A 19,445-nucleotide genomic window follows, 5' to 3' on the forward strand; every position below is an offset into this window, starting at 1 on the left:
GCCATCTATTGGTATTTGCATAATAGTTATGTTTATTTATATAGTGCACAGTGCATAATCTAATATAGTTTCAAGGTGTTCGAGAGATCCACCTTTCAGGGCTAGGGCTCTTGGTTATGTGCATAGGTGACACGGTGGGGCATATTTAAGAGCCCCTAGCGCCATCTTAGCACTGCCATAGCATAATTTTTTTTACACTAAAGCGGCGCTAAAGTGGCATTTCTGCCGCGCCATACTTACAAAATGACACAATGCATGCATTGCGCCATATTGTAACCTCTTGAGCCACATTATGCCTGCGCCAGGTATAATGTATGCATGGGGGGCATTCAGGCGTTAGGCAGCCCCCAAAAATGGCTCAGTGAAATTTAAAAGATTTCACTGTGTGATTTTTTTGTGTCATTTTTCACAGCTGCTAAGAGCAGGCGTTAAAATGAAGCTCCCATGGTATCCTAAGGGCCTCCTTGCACTTTGCTGCACTAGCGTCAACAATTTTTATGCTAGTGTGACAAAGTGCCACAATAGCGTAAAATTTTTTGATTCTTTTGTGCTAACGACCGCCATGGCGCTGCATATTATAAATATGGTGCAATCATGGTGTTGTTAGATGCCGGTAAGGGGGGGAGCGCAAGAAAAGTGGCGCATCATAGCTGATGTGCCAATTTTTCTTAAATGTGAGCCGAATTGTTTCCAAAGGCACCGGTTTGATACTTATATGGGAGTCTGAGAGACTATTTATTCACTTGTCAAAGGTTACTTTTTTCTGAAGGGGGCTACAAATGAATGGTTGAGAAGTGTGAGACTTCTTCTTTGAGGGTGCTGTTGATAAAGATAGAAGACGAAGGTGGTGTTAGCGTTTCATCTTGGGCTGCTGGGACCACAAAACGGCATGATTCCTCAGAATCCTTGCTCAGTGTAAGGGCTTTTAGCACCAATCTGAGCGGTCAGCGTATATGTGAAAGTAAATATGTTGTCTTGCTCTTGCAGTTGTGAGGATAGTGGCAGCAAGATGTGAGAAAGGAATTTATTTTACTTTCTGCACTCCGAGAGTGAAAAAGTATTCAAGTTGGTTACATAAGTCTTCAATGTGTAATACGCATGTGGTTTAGGACGAAGCTTTGTACAGTCTTCTGGAGTTCTCTTTGGCTGTCCCTGACTTGTGGAACTCTGTGAGTGATGAAGGACTTTTTTGTTTGCTGGGTATCTTTTTGGTATGTAGTGTGTATATGTTTGAGGATAATTGTTGGAGTAGGGTTGGTTTATTTGCGCCAGGCAGACTGTTTGTGCCAGCATCCTTTTGTACGAGAGTTGAATGTATCCACAAACCAGCATTTGCTCCATTTCATATTCTTGTCCACTGTTTGACATATGGCACTGTGAGACCCTCAAAGTGAAGGAAGCGAGGCTTGTGTGGCAAGGCTGGTATTAGGGAGGGTGGTTTCTAGGTTCATTTTTTAAAGTAGATGTGCTAAATACTTTGAGTTTGATTGTGTGCTCTGGTGAAAGGAAGTGATTTGAGACCAGACAATATGACTGGTATGCGGATTATGGTGCTGAATTGGATGATCGTGTTGTATGTGATGTGCGAATGGCTTTTGGATGTGGACATGACAGCCATATATAGCTTGTCAGAGAGGCTGCTGAATTGTTTTGAGGAGACCATAAGTCATCCTTAAGCCATAAATTGAAGTTTCCAGTGACGAGAGAGCTGTTGGGTGTTACAAAGAATTGAGACAGCAGGAATGAGAAGAGTTCCATAAGCTTCTCAGTTGGGCATGGTGGCGATAACATGACAAAATGCTGTTGTTTGCTGCAAGGGTGATCTCTTATGGCCTCAAATGTGGGGTTGGGAGCAGAGGTGGATGTGAGTGGTGTTGATGTGGTTCAAGGATTATGGCTACCCGTATGCCACTTCCAAGTAGCCCTTCCTCCTGTGTAAGAGTACAAATGTTTCGGACATTGTGATCGACGAAAGGGCTTGAGAAGTCAGTGAATCAGGTTTTTGTGATGAAAATGTTGTCTATATGAGGTTTTTGTGCTTGATGGCAGACTTAGTATTTTTAAGGCAGCAGTGATGCACCTGCTCCTCTGTGGCCTTCACTGGTTTGTAACCTGAGTATGTGGTGTCAGGTCGGTGGTTAGGACATTGTGTGGTAGAAGGGCTTTTTAAAGAGACAGGGTGAAGGGTATGCCTTGGTGTTGTTGGTATCACTGATCTAGCAGGATGGGGTTTGATTCTTGACAGTCACTGCTGCCTACATATTCAGCACTAAGAGATGTCTTAGACTCCTTGGGTTATTACTCTATGATGCTTGTCGTTTGATGTGATAACACTGGTTCTCAATATCATGTTTCATTTGTTTCCCTTTCACAGAGGCTTTACAGGTCTGGTGACTTGGAATCCATGCACCGGTGCTCCCTGCCCCCTGACCACCCCGATTTCATAAGGGCTCGTCTGAATGCGGCGCACATCAGTGATGTAAGTGACTACAGTATTCCCAGATATGTAGCTGTATAAAGATTTGCAGTCTGCTCAGGCCAAGCATTCCTCTCAAGAGTGTAATTCTGGTGACCAGAAACGTTCAATAACACTATTAAAAACAGCTGTAAAATATATCAGTTGGTCAGAAAAATTGCCTGTGTATTGGGAAGTTGGTGTTTAAGGTTATGAGCTCTTCTAGTTGGGGTTCAGAGTGGGAAAGTTCATGTACAGGCATAGAGAACTGCAGACCAAACAGGTTCCACAGTCAGGGAACCCTTTCACTGATAATTTGAAGGATGTGAAAATTCCTGACTCAACACAATCTTACCTGTTATTTTTGCTCATTCCACGTCTTACCCACAATTCTTTTTTTCTAATCTTCAGAAAGCATATAAAACATCCTGGGAGCAGATGAGAGCTGGGGGATATGACCTTAGGTTGGACGCCATCCCCTTTCAGACTGCCAAAGCTTCCAGAGAAATTGCTAGTGACGTAAGTAGCAATTGCAGACAAGTTGCAGTCTCTCATTTACATTTCTATTTACATTGCAATAACAATTGCCACAGAATTGGCCATGATAATCCTCCTGTCTTGTAGCCCAGTTTGATGTGTGGTGAGTGCGGGCTGAACTTGTGATCTGTGTTTGAAAAGATCCTATGCAGTTCCAAATAACACTCCACACCCACTTTGCTTCATCAATGTATCACTCAACCCCATATCCATTCTGTTGAGGTGCTCAATGGTCCTTCCATGTAAACCACTGCTAAAGGTCCCAGTGGCTTCCACATCCACACCAGGGCTCAGGACAAGAGAGCACCCTACAGCAAATGACTGCCAGCATCTTAAGCTCGATTTTGCTATTAAATACGTTAAGCCAAATTCCTTTACTGTATTTTGTCATTTAAAATGTTTTATAAACTGATATTCATTGTACAAAAGAGCTCTCCAATTGTAAAATGGCATTTCGAAGTTGTTAATCCAGCTCTATCATTTTAGCATTGATCGTTGTACATGACATTCTTTTTGATGAAACACTTTGCATTGTGTGTGCTTGCCAGTATTGTTTTAAAGGTGTGTTTAGTGCTGCGTGCCAGAAGTGTAGTAGTTCTGGAAGCATAACATGTCTGGAGATGGGCCATATTGAAAGTGTAGTATTTCTAATAGTGTGGCATGTCAGATGTTGGCCATGTGTGAATAAGTGATGTGTTGGTACGTGAGGCATGTCTGGAAACATATAGGGCCTTATGACTTCGACTGATGGAAAAGCCTGTCTGCCGAAGTCTCGATGGGTAGGTTACCGCCAATGCGGCAGCCTTCCCGCCAGGCCCATTACGAGTTTCTTGCTGCTTCAGCGGGCAGAAACAGAGTTTTCGTCCACTGGCCCAATGGGAAATGGCCTACAGCAATGTCTCTGCCTCATAATAAAGCTGGCGGCAATGCTGTAGTGTGTAGGCTGTAGCAGCAAAGCAAAGCAGACAGTGAACATTGCGATGGAGCAGTGCAGGGGCCCCGTGGGGCACAATGCACCTCGTCTCTGCCAGCTGTTTCATGGCGGTGCTACAACCATGAAACCGCTGGTGGAGAACGGAGTCGTAATCCCCACGTCAGCGCTGCCCTGGCGGATTAGGACCGCCAGCACCGCCAGACTGACGTTCAGTCGTAATCTGGCAGTGCTGGCAGTCTGACTGCAGCGTTACCGTCGCAGTCGTAATGTGGCTGTCGGACCACCACATTGGCAGCAGTCCGATCTCCACAGTTACCCTGGCAGTCATTGGACCACCAGGATCGTAATGAGGGCCATAATGTCTAGTGGTCTTTAGAAAACTTTGTCAAAAAGCTACATATGAGGGGTATTACCTGTGAGTTCCCACTAATTATGACATTGAAACGGGCAAAGTAAAAACATGAGCATTTGAAATCACTTGTGCTGCTGAAGTGTTTGATGTGAGAAATGGAATCATATTCAGCGTGTATGCGAAACCATGTTAATTGGAAAACTCTCAGTACAACAACATGTGGTTACAGAATAAGGTCTAACTTCAAAAATGCATAACACGACAATTTCTAATTGAGTATTAACTGGAAACTAGATGTAGGTGGATTTGTATGTTGATGCAGCGGGACCACCTTCATGCCTGGGGAGCATTTCAAATGCAAGGAGCAAGGGATCTTTTCTCTCTGCCGCAGCCAAGTTCTCCCAACTGTTGACTTCAGGGCTGGTGTTTGTGTGCTCTTATAGAAGTTTGAGATTGATGATGCATTTTCATATCCATTTCACAGTTCAGGTACCGAGAGGCCTTCCTACGGGACAAAGGCCATCAGATTGGATTCCGTAGTGTGAACGATGACCCCAAAATGAAGCACTTCCTGAAAGCAAGTAAACTTCAGAGCGAGAAAGAATACAAGAAAGAGTCCGCCGAAGGGAGGTTGCAGTACAAGATGGACCTCGACCAGCCTGGGTTCCGCCATGCCAAGCAGAGCCAGCAGCAAGCCAGTGATGTCAACTACCGGCAGCACCTCCATCAGTACACCTGTGACCCCGACCAGCTCAATCTAAAGCACGCCAAGGAGGCCTACAAGCTCCAGAGTGACGTAAGTGTTATCTGTACACTCCCAAAAGTGACCTCCTCAAATTAAAATGGAGACATATACCGAAATCGAGAGTCAGAATCCCATTTATACTTTCATGTGTTATTTCATTGCTACTTTATTATGTGGTGTTTGTCATACTACCAATACTGCGCGACCTTTGTTGCGCTATGGTTTGTTAATTTAAGATACAATATTTTTTTAATGAGGTTCCGATATACTGTGCTGTTTTAAAGAGGCATGTATGTCGCACGCATATGCTGCGGATAAGCCCCAAGCTTTTAGAGCTCTTTAGCATCCAAACAGAATAATTCAGTCAACAAGCTGACAGATATTTGATTTTAGAAAGGTGCTTTTTTGTTATACCAGTGATGTTTAACATATAGACAGCCTCCAGCCAGTCAACCTCATTCACCAGTTAACAGTATAAAATAGTAAAATATCATAACATAGTAAGCACTGGTGAGGGTAAAGTTTTACAAATTCTGCAGTGTGATCTCTGTGCACGCTCCCCTTCTCTTGGCATGATGTTACTTAGTGCCCTGTTATTTCGATAGCAATTCATACCAGTATTTAGCCAGTATCAAACTATTCGTAATTTTGGCAAGCATAGAACTGAGTAGTGGTGCTGCAACAATCTTTAGAGCACCACATTGGTAAAGTCATAACTGCATGAAAATTGATGGATCCATACAGTGGAAGAAGTGGCATTCTAGTGATGTATTTTGGAGCATATACTACAAATATATGGTGAAAATGGCTTAAGGTATTGTCGCATATGGAAAGTACATTGTCCATCAAAATTGTATATTTGTGCTACTAAATTATCAGAAATAACCTTTAGTCTGAAAATGTAGGGTCCAGTTTAGAGTTTGGCGGATGAGTGACTCCCTATCAAAGGTAACAGATATTTCATCCGATATATTACACGTGCATTAGACCCAATTCATCCTGTAATACGGCAGTTGGGATATCCGTCATGTTTGTGATGGAGTAACCCATCTGCTGAACCCTAAATCAGACCCTTCATCTTTTAACACAGATTGACACTGTGCTATGAGCACTTATGCTCTAGATAAACCGGTTTTAATAAATTTAAAGAGGCAAATCTGATAGTGAGTTTAATAAATCAACTAAAACTTCATAACAGGGCCGGCTTTAGGACTGGTGGCTCCCTGTACGACAGTTTATTGTGGCACCCCCCACTCCATGACGTCCTCCTCGGTTTCACTCACTACCACCGGCAAATGTGCCCCTCATCTCTCCATCGCTCCACTTTTACGTACATTCATATGTTTTAAAGCACTTGTAAAGACTGGCTTTACTAATTCACTCAGCTAGCCACATAAAATATAGGGGTATAATTAAGAGCCCCTAGTGCCATTCTAACGCCACATTAGTGTAATTTTTTTTATGCTAATGTGGCGTAATAGGGCCAAAAGTGCTGTGCCATATTTACAAAGTGGCACAATGCATGCATTGCGGGACTTTGTAACCCTTTGCGCTACATTATGCCTGCGCCAGGGGGATCCCCCCATTAGGGGTGCCAAAATAATGGTGCAAAGAAATCTAATAGATTTCTTTGCATCATTTTTTTCTGGCACTTGTAACGCTTGCTCAGAGCAGGCATTTAAAGGAAGCTTCCATTGGTTACAATGGACCTCTGGGTGCTTTGCAGGATTAGCGTCAACATCTTTGATGCTAATCCTGCAAAGCGCCGGAATAGCATATAAGATTCTGAAGCTAGTCCTCTAACTACCGCCATGGTGCGCTGTATTTTAAATATGACGCGCACATGGTGTGTTGGGGGGGCGCTAAGGGGCAGAAGAAAAGTGGCAGGGCACTGTGTGCAGCACCACTTTTTTCAAATATGCCTCATAGGGCAGTGCTTAATTAGTAAATAAAAAGGTGCCGTGCCCAAAACCCTCCTCTTAAACATGTGGCTGCTGCAAATAAATGTGTGAACACGTTATACAGAGGCAGCATAATCCTGAAGCCATCTCGGGCCTCTTCAATCTATTTACAGGCACTCCCTGCCCCTTCAGCTCTCTTTTGCGGATTTCTGTTTTTCCCAATTGTGATGCTTTTTCGTTTTTCTCTTCCTCCGTCTTTCCAATGTGTGCTTTTCCTCACAGTAAATGCTTGAGGCAGAAAAATAAGCACAGGCCCTCAAAAATAAGTGCTGGTGCTCCACACCGGAAACAGCAAACACAAATTAAGCACTGCCATAGGGGCATATTTAAGAGCCCCTAGTGCCATTCTAATGCCACATTATTGCCATTTTTTTACACTAATGTGGCATTAGAATCCCCAAAATCCTGCGTCAATCCCAAAAATGCTGGGCCATATTTACAAAGAGGCGCAATGCATGCATTGCGCCACTTTGTAACCCTTTACACTATCTTATGCCTGCGCCAGGCATAATGTATGCAAAGGAGGCATCCCCCCGTTAGGGGGCCAAAAAAATGACGCAAAGAAATCTGTTGAGATTTCTTTGCTTCATTTATTTCCAGCACTTTTAACGCCTGCTTAGAGCAGGCATTAAAAGGAAGCTCCCATTGTCTACAATGGGCCTCTGGGTGCTTTGCAAGATTAGCTCAAACATTTTTTACGCTAATCTGGCAAAGTGCTGGACTAGTTTAAAACAATCTGTGGCTAGTCCCCTAACTACCACCATGGTGTGCCATATTTTAATTATGATGCACATACGGTGGCGTTAGGGGGGCGCTAAGGGGTGCAAGAAAAGTGGTGCTGCACTGTATGCAGCACCACTTTTCTTAAATATGCCCCATAGTTCTGTTTTTTGCAGCAGGCATATTAACCCTCTATGCTACTTTATGTTGAGTAAAAGCTGCCACTATGCAAAACACCGATCTCTCTCTTTAGCAGGAACATTAATCACAAGAGGTATCTTGACATTTTAATTGTTTCTTGAAGGCTAAACGCACAAGGAACTTTTCAGCAGGTGCTTTTAAATCGCAAGTTTCGTAAGTAATTGCTAAACGTAGCGCCCCCCTGAGGTCAGCGCCCGGTGCGGTCGCACCGCTCGCACCTCCCAAAAGCCGGCCCTGGTTCATGATTTCTTATGTGCCCTGCGTGCAAGTCCTCCGCAGTCCCTAGAACTACCGTAGTCCCATTAGAATCATATGTGCTGAGTTTGTCTCATTTCACAACTTGACTCATTCTAAAACACCGAGCTACAGCAGACGTACTGTCCCTGGTTAATGCGGTAGCACGAGAAATATTGATCATCAAAAATATTTTATAATTGTAAAATAAAAACAGTAAAAGACCCCTTGTGCCAGACCAGCACTGCCATTAGAAGTACTTTGCCGACTAGAAATATTGTCCCTAAATGGTGCATACTAACATAATGCCATAGTGCAGTACGGCAGAAGTGTATTGCTCAGAATGTGGGCCAACGTCAACCACACAAAATGGCGTGTCAGGGGCTGGTTCTAATGAAGCAGAGGTTTGTAGCATATGCCATGGGTTGCCAGATATCATTATAAGGTCATTAAAATGTCACCAGCAAATACTTATATACCTATTTTGCATCAGTCCGGACCCTGGATTGATTTGGCACCTCTATTTTGAATTTTCTTTGGGGCGTTTATTTGGCTAGGAGATATCTTTTGCTCGTGTGTCTGTTTGATATTACACAACCAGCGGTTGTGCTCCTCGGTAGTTAGGCTATAAAAACGGGTGTTACAAGTACACACACCATACGTCGCACAGCAATAAGTGTATTTGACTGCACATGTGCAAAAGCATAATCGTTAAAGCAAATTTTAGCATAGATTAGAACTAACGAACTTTCAGGATACAATGGTGTACTATGTTGAAGCATATGCCTTTAATTAAAAGTGGAAATATATAATATATGTTGGCAATTTATAGTGCAGCAGCACAGACAAAGGCCAAGAATAGTGTTTGTACGTCTGTGCTTATGGTGTCAGAAGGTACACTGGTGCATGTTCCTTTACTAATTGTGCATTATATCCCAGACGATGTTTCTTTTACACGTATGCAATGTTATTAACTTACTATATGACACAGTAGATAATGCATATAATTGCTATAAGATGTATACGCATTTGTGTATTGGTGGCTTGTGGGACACATTACACAATGAAGTAAGAAACGTCTTTAAAATAAATGTTGCAAATAGAGGTGCGGCACGGGATGTCTGGTAGCTCAGTAAGTATGAAATACTTTACTTGTGAAAAATAACCGTACTGGACGTAGCACATATTCACTATTGAAAAGTGCACCTTTCTCCATAATCATAGCAAAGTGCCAACAGTGCGCTTGAAGTGCACTCAGAACTACCAGTAGGCTGAATGCGCGCTTTCCAGTCGGTACGTGGTCTTGCACACAAGCAACATTCACATATTGAAAGTACACCAGCATGAATGCATGTGGTGCAAGACCTCATGGACATCACAATATTTGAAACCGAGGAAAAAGTCGAATACCAAGATTTTAAAAAAGAACATAAAATACATCGACTGTGGAATGTTCAGCATCACAAAAAAGCACACTTGTGCTCATTCGGAGCACAGAACCAAGGTTCCAGTTACTCTTTGGCTCAGTAGATGTGGTGAAAACAGTACAAGCCTCGGGCTTGTAAGCTGAGGAATAACTTGTAATAGAAAATGAGGCGTGATACTCACACCAGTAGTATGCTTCGCACAATCTAGGGACACAGTCACCAGAAGTGCTTTGCTCTTGGTAACTGAGTATGGTTTTTATATGTCAGGGATGGTGTAAAATAACATGATATGGACCATTTTAGAGCTTAATTGATGCGTCCAATTAGTTATATGTGTGGAAATACAGGGGCTCATTCTGAGCCCGCCTGGCGGAAACCGCCGAAAGACCGCACCGCGGTCAATAGACCGCGGGGGTCATTTTGACTTTCCCGCTGGGCCGGCGGGCGATCGCCAGAAGATCGCCCGCCGACCTAGCGGGAAAGCCCCTGCAACGAGGAAGCCGGCTCCGAATGGAGCCGGCGGAGTTGCAGGGGTGCGACGGGTGCAGTAGCACCCGTCGCGATTTTCACTGTCTGCATAGCAGACAGTGAAAATCTTTGTGGGGCCCTGTTAGGGGGCCCCTGCACTGCCCATGCCAGTGGCATGGGCAGTGCAGGGGCCCCCAGGGGCCCCACGACACCCGTTCCCGCCATCCTGTTCATGGTGGGTTTTACCGCCAGGAACAGAATGGCGGGAAGGGGGTCGGAATCCCCATGGCGGCGCTGGAGGATTTTCTGGCCCAGGGTAAATCCGGCGGGAAACCGCCGGATCCCCTTTTCTGACCGCAGCTTTACCGCCGCGGTCAGAATGGGCACTGAAGCACCGCCAGCCTGTTGGCGGTGCTTCCGTTGCCCGTGGCCCTGGCGGTTTAGGACCGCCAGAGTCAGAATGAGGGCCACAGTTTCCTATATATTTACTGCTTGCGCATCCCTTTAAGTACCATTATGTAAAAAGAAAAATAAACACCTACATAGGCTCATAGACAATAGACTTGTCTGTTATGTTTCAAAACACAGAGGCCTTTTGGTTTGCTGTTATATCACTCTTAAATGAAAATGAAACTTATTTGAAAAAGAAATATAAAACATTAAGTCGTTTTTAAACTTTCATGCAGCAAGCAATTTGAATGTAATTTGTCATGGCTTGTTTGGACCGTACTAAATATTTACTCTAATGTAATCTAATTTTTACTTTCCATGCTTCTGCTGTTTGAAATGTCAGTAAAGTTTACTTCATAAGCAAGCAATTATTTTCACTTACACGTGTGTTAACTTATACCACATTTAGTTGCCTCCTTTCCTGTACCACATAATGGGTGTAACCGACTTTACCTACAAAATTGCAGTAATAAAAAGAAAAGCAAACAGAAATATCCTTGGGAAAAACATAAAAACAGTTTACCTAAAGACATTGCCTGACATTTGAAGTCTCTCTTTCAACAACTGCCAATGGCCACATGAAACAATCAGTGACAAATTCAACTGGTCCCACCTTTGTAAGGCATTAGCCTACAATTTAGTTTGCCATTGCTTGTCATGGAATGCTGAGCATTACAGACAAAAAAGAACATTCCTGTTGCTGATGTTAAACAGCATTGTACAAAAAAATCCCACAAAAATCTGTCTCAGCATGATGAAATGTGGGTATCTCCAAGTATGCCTGCACATGCGTCTTGACTTAGTGGCCATTTAGGCTTTAGTCATCAGCGTGATGACATTGCCCTTGCATGTGCCAACACACGTGTGTGCCTACATCATGCCGCAGTAGCTATTATTTCTCTTTTAATTTACTGTTCTAGCCCACCAGGGAGCACTAAACTGAAAAAAACATCAGAAGTGTGTGAAAATGCTTTTAGCGATAGGAGCAGCCCAGTATCTGATTAAAACTGCTGAGCACACCTAAAAAGTAAACATAATATGTAGTTGTTAAATGATGATGATGAGGGGGAGTGGAACAATGTAAGAGTGGGGAGGGGTTGGGAAGATCAAGTCAAGGCCCAAAGTGATGGTCCTGAGGAGGGAAGAAAAGCTCAGGACGGGTATTAAAAAAACAGGGAGGGGTATAGGGAACAAGAGGGGGGGGGGGTGCAGAAGCAACATAGAGAGCGTGTGGGGCAGGGATTTAAAGAGGTAGCAGCACATCTGGGAGAGGGGTAGAGATCAAGAAAACACATGCACTTCCATGAAAGCAAAGTAAACAAACATTGATATCGCCAATTGAACTAAGGTTGGCTGCCAGTCATTTGTCTTTGACAGTGGTTGCTTTGCTTCACAGTGATTTTTATAAAACGTTGTTGTGGGAGCTGTGTTATCCTCTCCATTTTTTTGTTCCCAAAAACACACGTGGCAGTGGATGAGCTTGGCACTGAAGAGAACTATTTTGAGTACAGATGTGCCCCTTATGAAAGAGCATTATGCCTTCAAAGTGAAGATAGCCAGTGGTGGAAGTAGCTTTACCCACTGCCCCACGCTGTATGCTGTAGTGAGCGGAAGAAAATGTCAATGACATAAAAACAAACCAGTGGATGAATAGGGCTCGCTCCATGCCCCTATAAGAAAATTTATTTTACACATTCATTTTACATATAAGTTCCTCAAATCAAAAGGTAATGGCTAACACCAGACCTAAAAGGTAGTTCCCTGAATATCAGTAGTAAAGGATAGAAGCCATCCAGTCAAAAGGTTCATAAAGGAACTAAGGGAGCGACAAACGCCAGAGGAGGAAAGAAAGTCAATGAATAATAAGCAAGGAAATGAAATTAACAAGAAAATCAATAAGTGAAGTAATGGGGTGACTCCAAGTCCACTATAAGTATTAATATTGTACACAAACGTCTTGCAGCTTCACACAGATCTGTAGGTGATACCTATGAACACACCAGAGACCTCTTTACTGTAAATTTATTCTGGTCGTGTTGCAGCACCTCCTGCACCGCAACTTCTTGCGCCGGGAACTGAGGCACATAAAAGACAAACATTGGAAAAGCAAATAGGTCTCAGCTCTCAAAAGCAGAGCTATTGCCAATGCTTATTGTCAATTGCACACATACCTCAAGATGCATGCACACACATGGCTGGCAATCATCAATTGCCTTTTTCCAATAATGAAAACCCATTCCAAAATGGTCATTTCATGTGCATTGTGGAGAATACATTTGACTTTCAGGATAGTTGTGATCCTGGCAGAGATTTTTAATTTTCCTTTCTAATATGACCCACTGAAATTATAGAACCATGAATCAAATGTTAAACAAGTAGAAAGAATAATACAAAGCAAATGGAGCAAGGGGGAGGCAGCATTCTGCAGCTATTGGGCCCTTGTAAAAAATAAACAAGTACATAAATAAAACGTTAACAAGTGGGGAATGATGGAGGGAATGGTGTGGAGCTCTGGGACTAAAAATAAGAGTTCACAAAGCCTAATAATGGAAAAGAGTGGCACAGCAGCACTTTGGAGCTGCTTGGCCATCATAAGAAATAAATAAATAAAAATAAATAACATGGAGAGGGGTGGGGAATGAAAGAGAGTGGGTGATAAAGAGGAAAAATTGGGCGAATGCAAGGAAATGCATGCGCTCTTTGGAGTGCTTAATAGTACATAATAAGAGCTCCCCTAAGCCTGCAGTGGAGTTTTACAACTCATTCAACCAGAACACTGTGAGACCAAAATGCTCCTGGTGGGAGACACACAAGAGAGGAAAACTATCAAATGAGGATCAGACAACTGAGATAGGCAGCGCAGCCATCCAGTTATGAGCAAAGGGGGCACTCTGAGTATGTTATGTATTGAAAATAATACATCTGGCTACATATAGCTTAAACATAAAAAGGAACTTGCTTAAAATTGAGCAGTGGTGTAAATTGATGATGGTCACATGAGAACCTGTGCTCCTTTATCTAAAGTGAGAAACATATCCATTTGTCTCGTGTCTATAAAGCTGGGATCTCCCTGTTCTGATGTCAGCCATCCACTTTCATTATATTTAATGTGAATGCACACATGTGGGCAAGGAGCTTCCCACCTTTACAGATAGAAAAGGTGTCACACAAAATACGATGGCTGGCATAGCCTCCACATTTACGATTTTAGGCTTACCAGAGCTTAAACATGTAATACATATCTCTGTATGGTTAAGATAGAGCATTACAGCAGTCATGAAACCTCACTACACTTAACCTTATAAAAACATCTAAAGTATAAATCAGCAGGTTGCCCTATTGCACAGTTTGAGTTATAGTGTTCCCTTGTTTGATCCAATGTATAGATTCACTCCTCCTGCGTGTCTTTATCGGAGAGAAGGGCATGATAAAAAAATGCCCTGCTAGCCCCATATGTACTGATGTGAAATGTCTGAAGTCTGAAATGCTGTTGTCTTCAAACTGCTTCTCTCACTAACTACAAAAGTCTGTTTTTAGACCTAGCATGACAATTATCCAGAAGTAAGACTTTCAGTATGGTTTTGAGCTACTTACTTCTCTCAGGCTCATATGTTTCCTGAGTGTTTGTAAACAAGTCATGCCTTGCCTTTATTTTTGTTTTAGGTCTGATCTGTTTCTTAAGATATGAGTCCTGTCAAGTCATACATGCCAGAGTAGCTTTTTTTATCTCAAAGCATGAACGTCTTCCTGGACATCAATAATAAGTAGCCAGGTGTAGCAGGTGGTATCCCTAGCTTGTTCTTGGTAGCTCTAGACCTGGCCTTGCAAGCCTTGTCTCAGAAGAACACAAAGGCAATAACAGAAACAAAAAGCAAAGAGCTTAAAGGCAGTTTACCTTAATGGCATTTTACGTCATCCCATTCTGTCTGTACCAATATTTTGAGGGCCTAAAGTTGCAACAAGGCCAACGGTCAAATCTGTCACCATTTGGGGAACAAAGGGTGCATGATGTCCCTTTGGCTGCCCCTAGCATTTTAGTGAATTGACGTCCTTGAGTTTGAGATGCGTCTATTCCTACACTAGACGGAGCTTCAGTGATGTTCACCTCAGTTATCACCAGACTGGAATCTTCTTTATTTGGGTACACAACCCTATCACAAAGATCACTTCCAGCATGTTTAATAGACGGCAGCCCTTATTAGGTTTGGAGTCAGTAGGCACATAACATTTATATTGTGTGAATACTCTACGTAGTACCACAATGCTTTCATCCAGTCAGATGTAACTTTTTGATTTTAAAGTTAAGGCATATCCAGGTTCCCCTGAAACCTAATGTCATTGACACCCTTATAGGTAGAGCCACAGCACACCAAAGTGTGAATTGTATCATACCACACAGCATAGCACACAATACCATAAAGCATACAGTATTGTATACCATACCATACCATACAATGACAGGCCATACAATACCATACTATGCAATAACAATCCATACCATGCCATACCATACCATACCATACCATAATATACAGTGACAGGCCATACCATACCATGACGTACCATATATTTAGAACTAACCATACAATGCATTTCTTGGAAGTGAAGTAGATGTCACATTACTATCAGCTACTAAATGAATAAATATATTTGTTTTGGGCCCTAGACATGGGATGTTAACTGTTCTATATCCAGATTGCTGTGTACTGTAAAGTTGGAACTGTACAATTTAAACTGGAGGAAAATCATTTATAATTTATGTTTACTCTACATGTGCAGGTGAAATACAAGTCTGATTTGAACTGGATCAGGGGCATTGGCTGGACCCCTCCAGGTTCTCATAAGGTGGAGATGGCCAGACGGGCTGCGGAGCTGGCCTATGCTCTTGAAATGGACCCCCGTCCTTCCTCTGCACAAGACCAGCAAACTAAGGTGAAACTAAATACATATTTTGCAAAATCTCATTGTGGTTGGCTTCATTTATTTCTGTTAAAAGTTGACATGTTGCAATCTTGCATTCAAGGGCACTTACATTTGAGTATTGTAGAGGCAGGCATGCCTCCATTGTTCATTATCAGTTTAGCCATTGACTCTGCCCACCTGCTTATGTTTTAGGGCATCATTCAGGGTATGGTGGGTGTCCTGCCACACCACATTCGTAGTTCCTGACCTCATTTTGAAGTGGGAGAACCACCATGTTTCTGATGGCGGAGTCTAAGAAGGCTTTGCTCAAGGAATTTTTAGCTGTCCATCCATCTACCAAATGGCTGTTGGCTAATGTTGACAGTGTAGTCTTCCATATGTTACGACCAAGATAGATGCACATTAACACTTCCTTTTTTATATATGCAGACAAAAATAACTTCCCATAATTGGGTGTATAGATTTGAGCCTGTTCTCATATTATCTGCTTTCTGTTCAATGTGAGTTTATCCTCCCCAATGCTTTTTCTTTATCACAGGCCCAAGCAGGAGGTGACCCCTACCACCAAGCTGATGTTAATCCAGATGCCTCTGAGATTCTTCAGGTCAGAAGGATGAAAATGCTGCCAAAGAAGCAATGAAAACTTTGAGAGCTGTGGAATATGGGGGCGGGCAATGATTTTATCAAGAAAAGGTTTTCACTACAGGAAAGGAAACATTTTGGTGCCAATTATTTGCCCTGCTACCACAGATGGCAGAATAATTTCAACTCCCCTGTTTTTAGCTAGGCGGCTGAGCTGCAGCTTTGGTAACTTTAAGGAAATCATCTTGAATAATGCATATTTCAAAACTGACAATTTCATATTTTTCTAGTTATTTTAGTGGCTATGTCCCAACTTGCCGAATTGTGTATAGTGCAGAGTTTATTGAAAGTTGCACACAAGATTAGTACTAGAGGACTGGCGGGCTCAGCTTTGTACTAAAATAGAGTAACAACTATTATTTTTCAAAAGTAGAAATCTTAGGTTATTTATGTCAAATAAATTAACAGAGTCTTGGTTTTATGAACACCTTGAACTCTTCTTCACTAAAAGGTGTTATTTTTTCTATTATGACTTTTCTAGATGGCAGGAAAGTGCAATATTTTACTTAATGCATATAATGTGTATGGATACTTGTTTACTATGTACTAATTATTCAAAATAGTCATGGTGTGTAAAGAACGTTATAGATTTTATAGACATAATCTGTAGGCAAAAACTTGAAGAGTCCTTAAACCTTAAATTATGTTGGAATTGTAGATCTCAAACAACTTTCTACAGGGAGGGCTGTACATCAAGGCAAGGTTGTCACCAAAGGTGTCACCACCATGGGGCAACAGGCTGTCCCCAAGTATTACCTCTGTTTGGAGGACACAGTGTGAAGCTGGCAAATGTCAAGGGAGACAAATATCTTAGCACCAGAAATGGCTATCAGTGGCAATTGACTTATACATTGAAGGTAACATTGTTGGTAGAATATGTTATTATTTCCTACATAGCTATTACCAGCTACTGTTGTAACTGCATTCCCCAGCATGAAATAGTACAGACACAAGTAACAGACTATAATTTTAATCGGAAATAACAGTACATACTAAGATCAGTATCTTCAATTGGGTATGGTCTGAGAGGTGTCTAGTTAGTCCTGCGGATTTATGATTAGCTGGTAATATACTCAGTAAGTTAAAAATTTGCCTGCTAATATCCTTATGTTATCTGAGGTAGCAAGTTTAAATCCTACTAAGACCAACTCGTCGGAGTTCCATGGAATCAGGATAATAGTAACGCCTATTATTTATAGTGATATACAAAAAGCACTGCAAAAAGAAACCTAACAGAAATAATATATTAATATCACTGTCTGGATTGTACAGCTGCGGACTGGAGGGCTGAAAGATTGAAGGTGTGACTTAGTTTCCTAAAGACCAGCAGGTGTTCAATAGCACAGATGTTTGTGGAAAGTGAGTTCTATGGACAAGGAACCGTAATGCGTTGTTCATCAAGAAAAGGAAAGTGATATAGCATGTACAAAAAAATTAAAAAGTCTGAATCTGAAAATACTGAACAATAAAGTTCACATTGTCATTGTCAATTTTGTTCATGTTGTGTTTTCTTGCCACCGGGATGATCTTGAAGAGCTGCCCTTTCCCTCTCAGATGTCCTTCACATGTATACATGTATGGATCAGAAGGGCATCGTTGGTGTGATGGATATATGGAGCAGTGTTTGAGTGACAGCTGTAGAAGTGCCCTTGGTTGTGTTGCAGTGGGCTTGACACAGGGTATTGGAGGAGGGGAGTGTAAAGCAAGTTGTGTTGAGAGGGCATTAAGCAGGAATTAATGACAGAGACAGAGCAAAAGTGTAGCTTTGCTTTTGTGTAAGTGATATGAGTGTGGCAGAGCAGTGTGTTGGGATCATGGTAAAGTAAGTGGTGACCATAGCTAAGAATAAGAGGAACTCACATCTGGCTACATACTGTAAAGAAGACGCTTGTCTTTGAAGTAAGTGGGATATATCTTTAATGACTACAGGTAATACAACCCATACAGCATGCTCCACCAGATACACCCCATTCTTCTGTTGTTATTACAAATCTCCCACTGCATTCTACATTCTAAACAACCTTTTAACCTCTAGTGCATTACTGCTGGTAACAGGGTGAAACACCTCACTCTTCCTTCACAAATAAAAATAAAATAAGGAAATAATAAGTACACAAATTGTTTTCCTGATGCTAGATACTTCTTAATATACAACTTAGTCTTTGAATTCTATTGGTATTCCTGCACCCAGAATGATATTCTGTGTATGTCCCTTTTCTCATACTCATCATTTCTGGTTACCTTATCTTCCTCAGCCAAATTACCATTCTTCAACTCTTGTGGATTGCAATGAAATATAATTTTAGTATTAGTTTTCTCACCATCATCCATGTTAACTGTGTTATTGGCAGCACTGCCAACCTTCCTAGGAAATGAGACCTTCTAATTACTCTCTTTCTAACTTCAAATATTTGGTCAACACAACCCGTTCTCGTCCAGTGGTAGTTCTTCTACCATTGTTTCATTAGTACCTTTTCATTCTTCCCTTCTCAAGGGCATCTCTTTCTTTATTTCTCCTAATCCATTCCAGGCACACTTTTAAGCATTAAATTATGCCCCTCAAGCATCAAAAGTGCACCTCTTCCGTCATGCACTATGTGTTGGTTACATAAAACCACAGTAGCTGTCTTATCTACTGCTTTCAATTAAGTTTACTCTGTGCTGTTAGTGTCAGACGTAACAACACCTGATTTAACCGCTCCCCCAACCTGTTCACTCTTGGATGGTACAACATAATTTTATGGTGTCTTATGCTTTGTGATTCTAAGGACAAACTCATTGAGTTCAAGATAAACTGTGGACCATTATCTGAAACCACACATTCTGGAGAACTCCCCCTCTGAGAAATGCTGCCACCATAAAGTCTGTACCGCATTCTGATGTGATCGGTCCTTACAAATTTCAAATTCAGCCAACATTAAAATGAATCTAAGTGGCTCATTCTGAGCCCGGCGGGCGGCGGGAGCCGCCCGCCTGGAGGGAGCCGCCAAATGGCCGCTCCGCGGTCGAAAGACCGCGGAGGCCATTCTGGCTTTCCCGCTGGGCTGGCGGGCGACCGCCAGAGGGCCGCCCGCCAGCCCAGCGGGAAACCCCTCCCCACGAGGAAGCCGGCTCCGAATGGAGCCGGCGGAGTGGGTATGTGCGACGGGTGCAGTGGCACCCGTCGCGTATTTCAGTGTTTGCACAGCAGACACTGAAATACAAAGTGGGGCCCTCTTACGGGGGCCCCTGCAGTGCCCATGCCATTGGCATGGGCACTGCAGGGGCCCCCAGGGGCCCCACGACACCCCTCACCGCCATCCTGTTCCTGGCGGTCGGAGCCGCCAGGAACACGATGGCGGTGAGGGGGTCGGAATCCCCCATGGCGGCGCAGCAAGCTGCGCCGCCATGGGGGAT

At 42.7% G+C, this 19,445-nt stretch overlaps 1 protein-coding gene across 2 annotated transcripts in view; it reads left to right on the forward strand.

Annotated features, from left to right (window-relative positions):
- The window catches only part of NRAP (nebulin related anchoring protein), a 337,786-nt gene extending 320,247 nt beyond the window's left edge, over positions 1 to 17,539 (forward strand). For both annotated transcript variants that reach the window (XM_069239330.1, XM_069239331.1), the window contains 5 exons: positions 2,375 to 2,479; positions 2,867 to 2,974; positions 4,763 to 5,074; positions 15,264 to 15,416; positions 15,946 to 17,539. In XM_069239330.1, coding sequence (XP_069095431.1) covers positions 2,375 to 2,479; positions 2,867 to 2,974; positions 4,763 to 5,074; positions 15,264 to 15,416; positions 15,946 to 16,047 — 780 coding nt within the window. In that variant the 3' untranslated portion in view covers positions 16,048 to 17,539. The remainder of the gene's footprint in view (positions 1 to 2,374; positions 2,480 to 2,866; positions 2,975 to 4,762; positions 5,075 to 15,263; positions 15,417 to 15,945) is intronic.
- The last annotated feature ends 1,906 nt before the right edge of the window (positions 17,540 to 19,445 follow it).

The sequence above is a fragment of the Pleurodeles waltl genome, chromosome 6 (genome assembly GCF_031143425.1).
Source record: "Pleurodeles waltl isolate 20211129_DDA chromosome 6, aPleWal1.hap1.20221129, whole genome shotgun sequence".
Lineage (NCBI taxonomy): Eukaryota > Metazoa > Chordata > Amphibia > Caudata > Salamandridae > Pleurodeles > Pleurodeles waltl.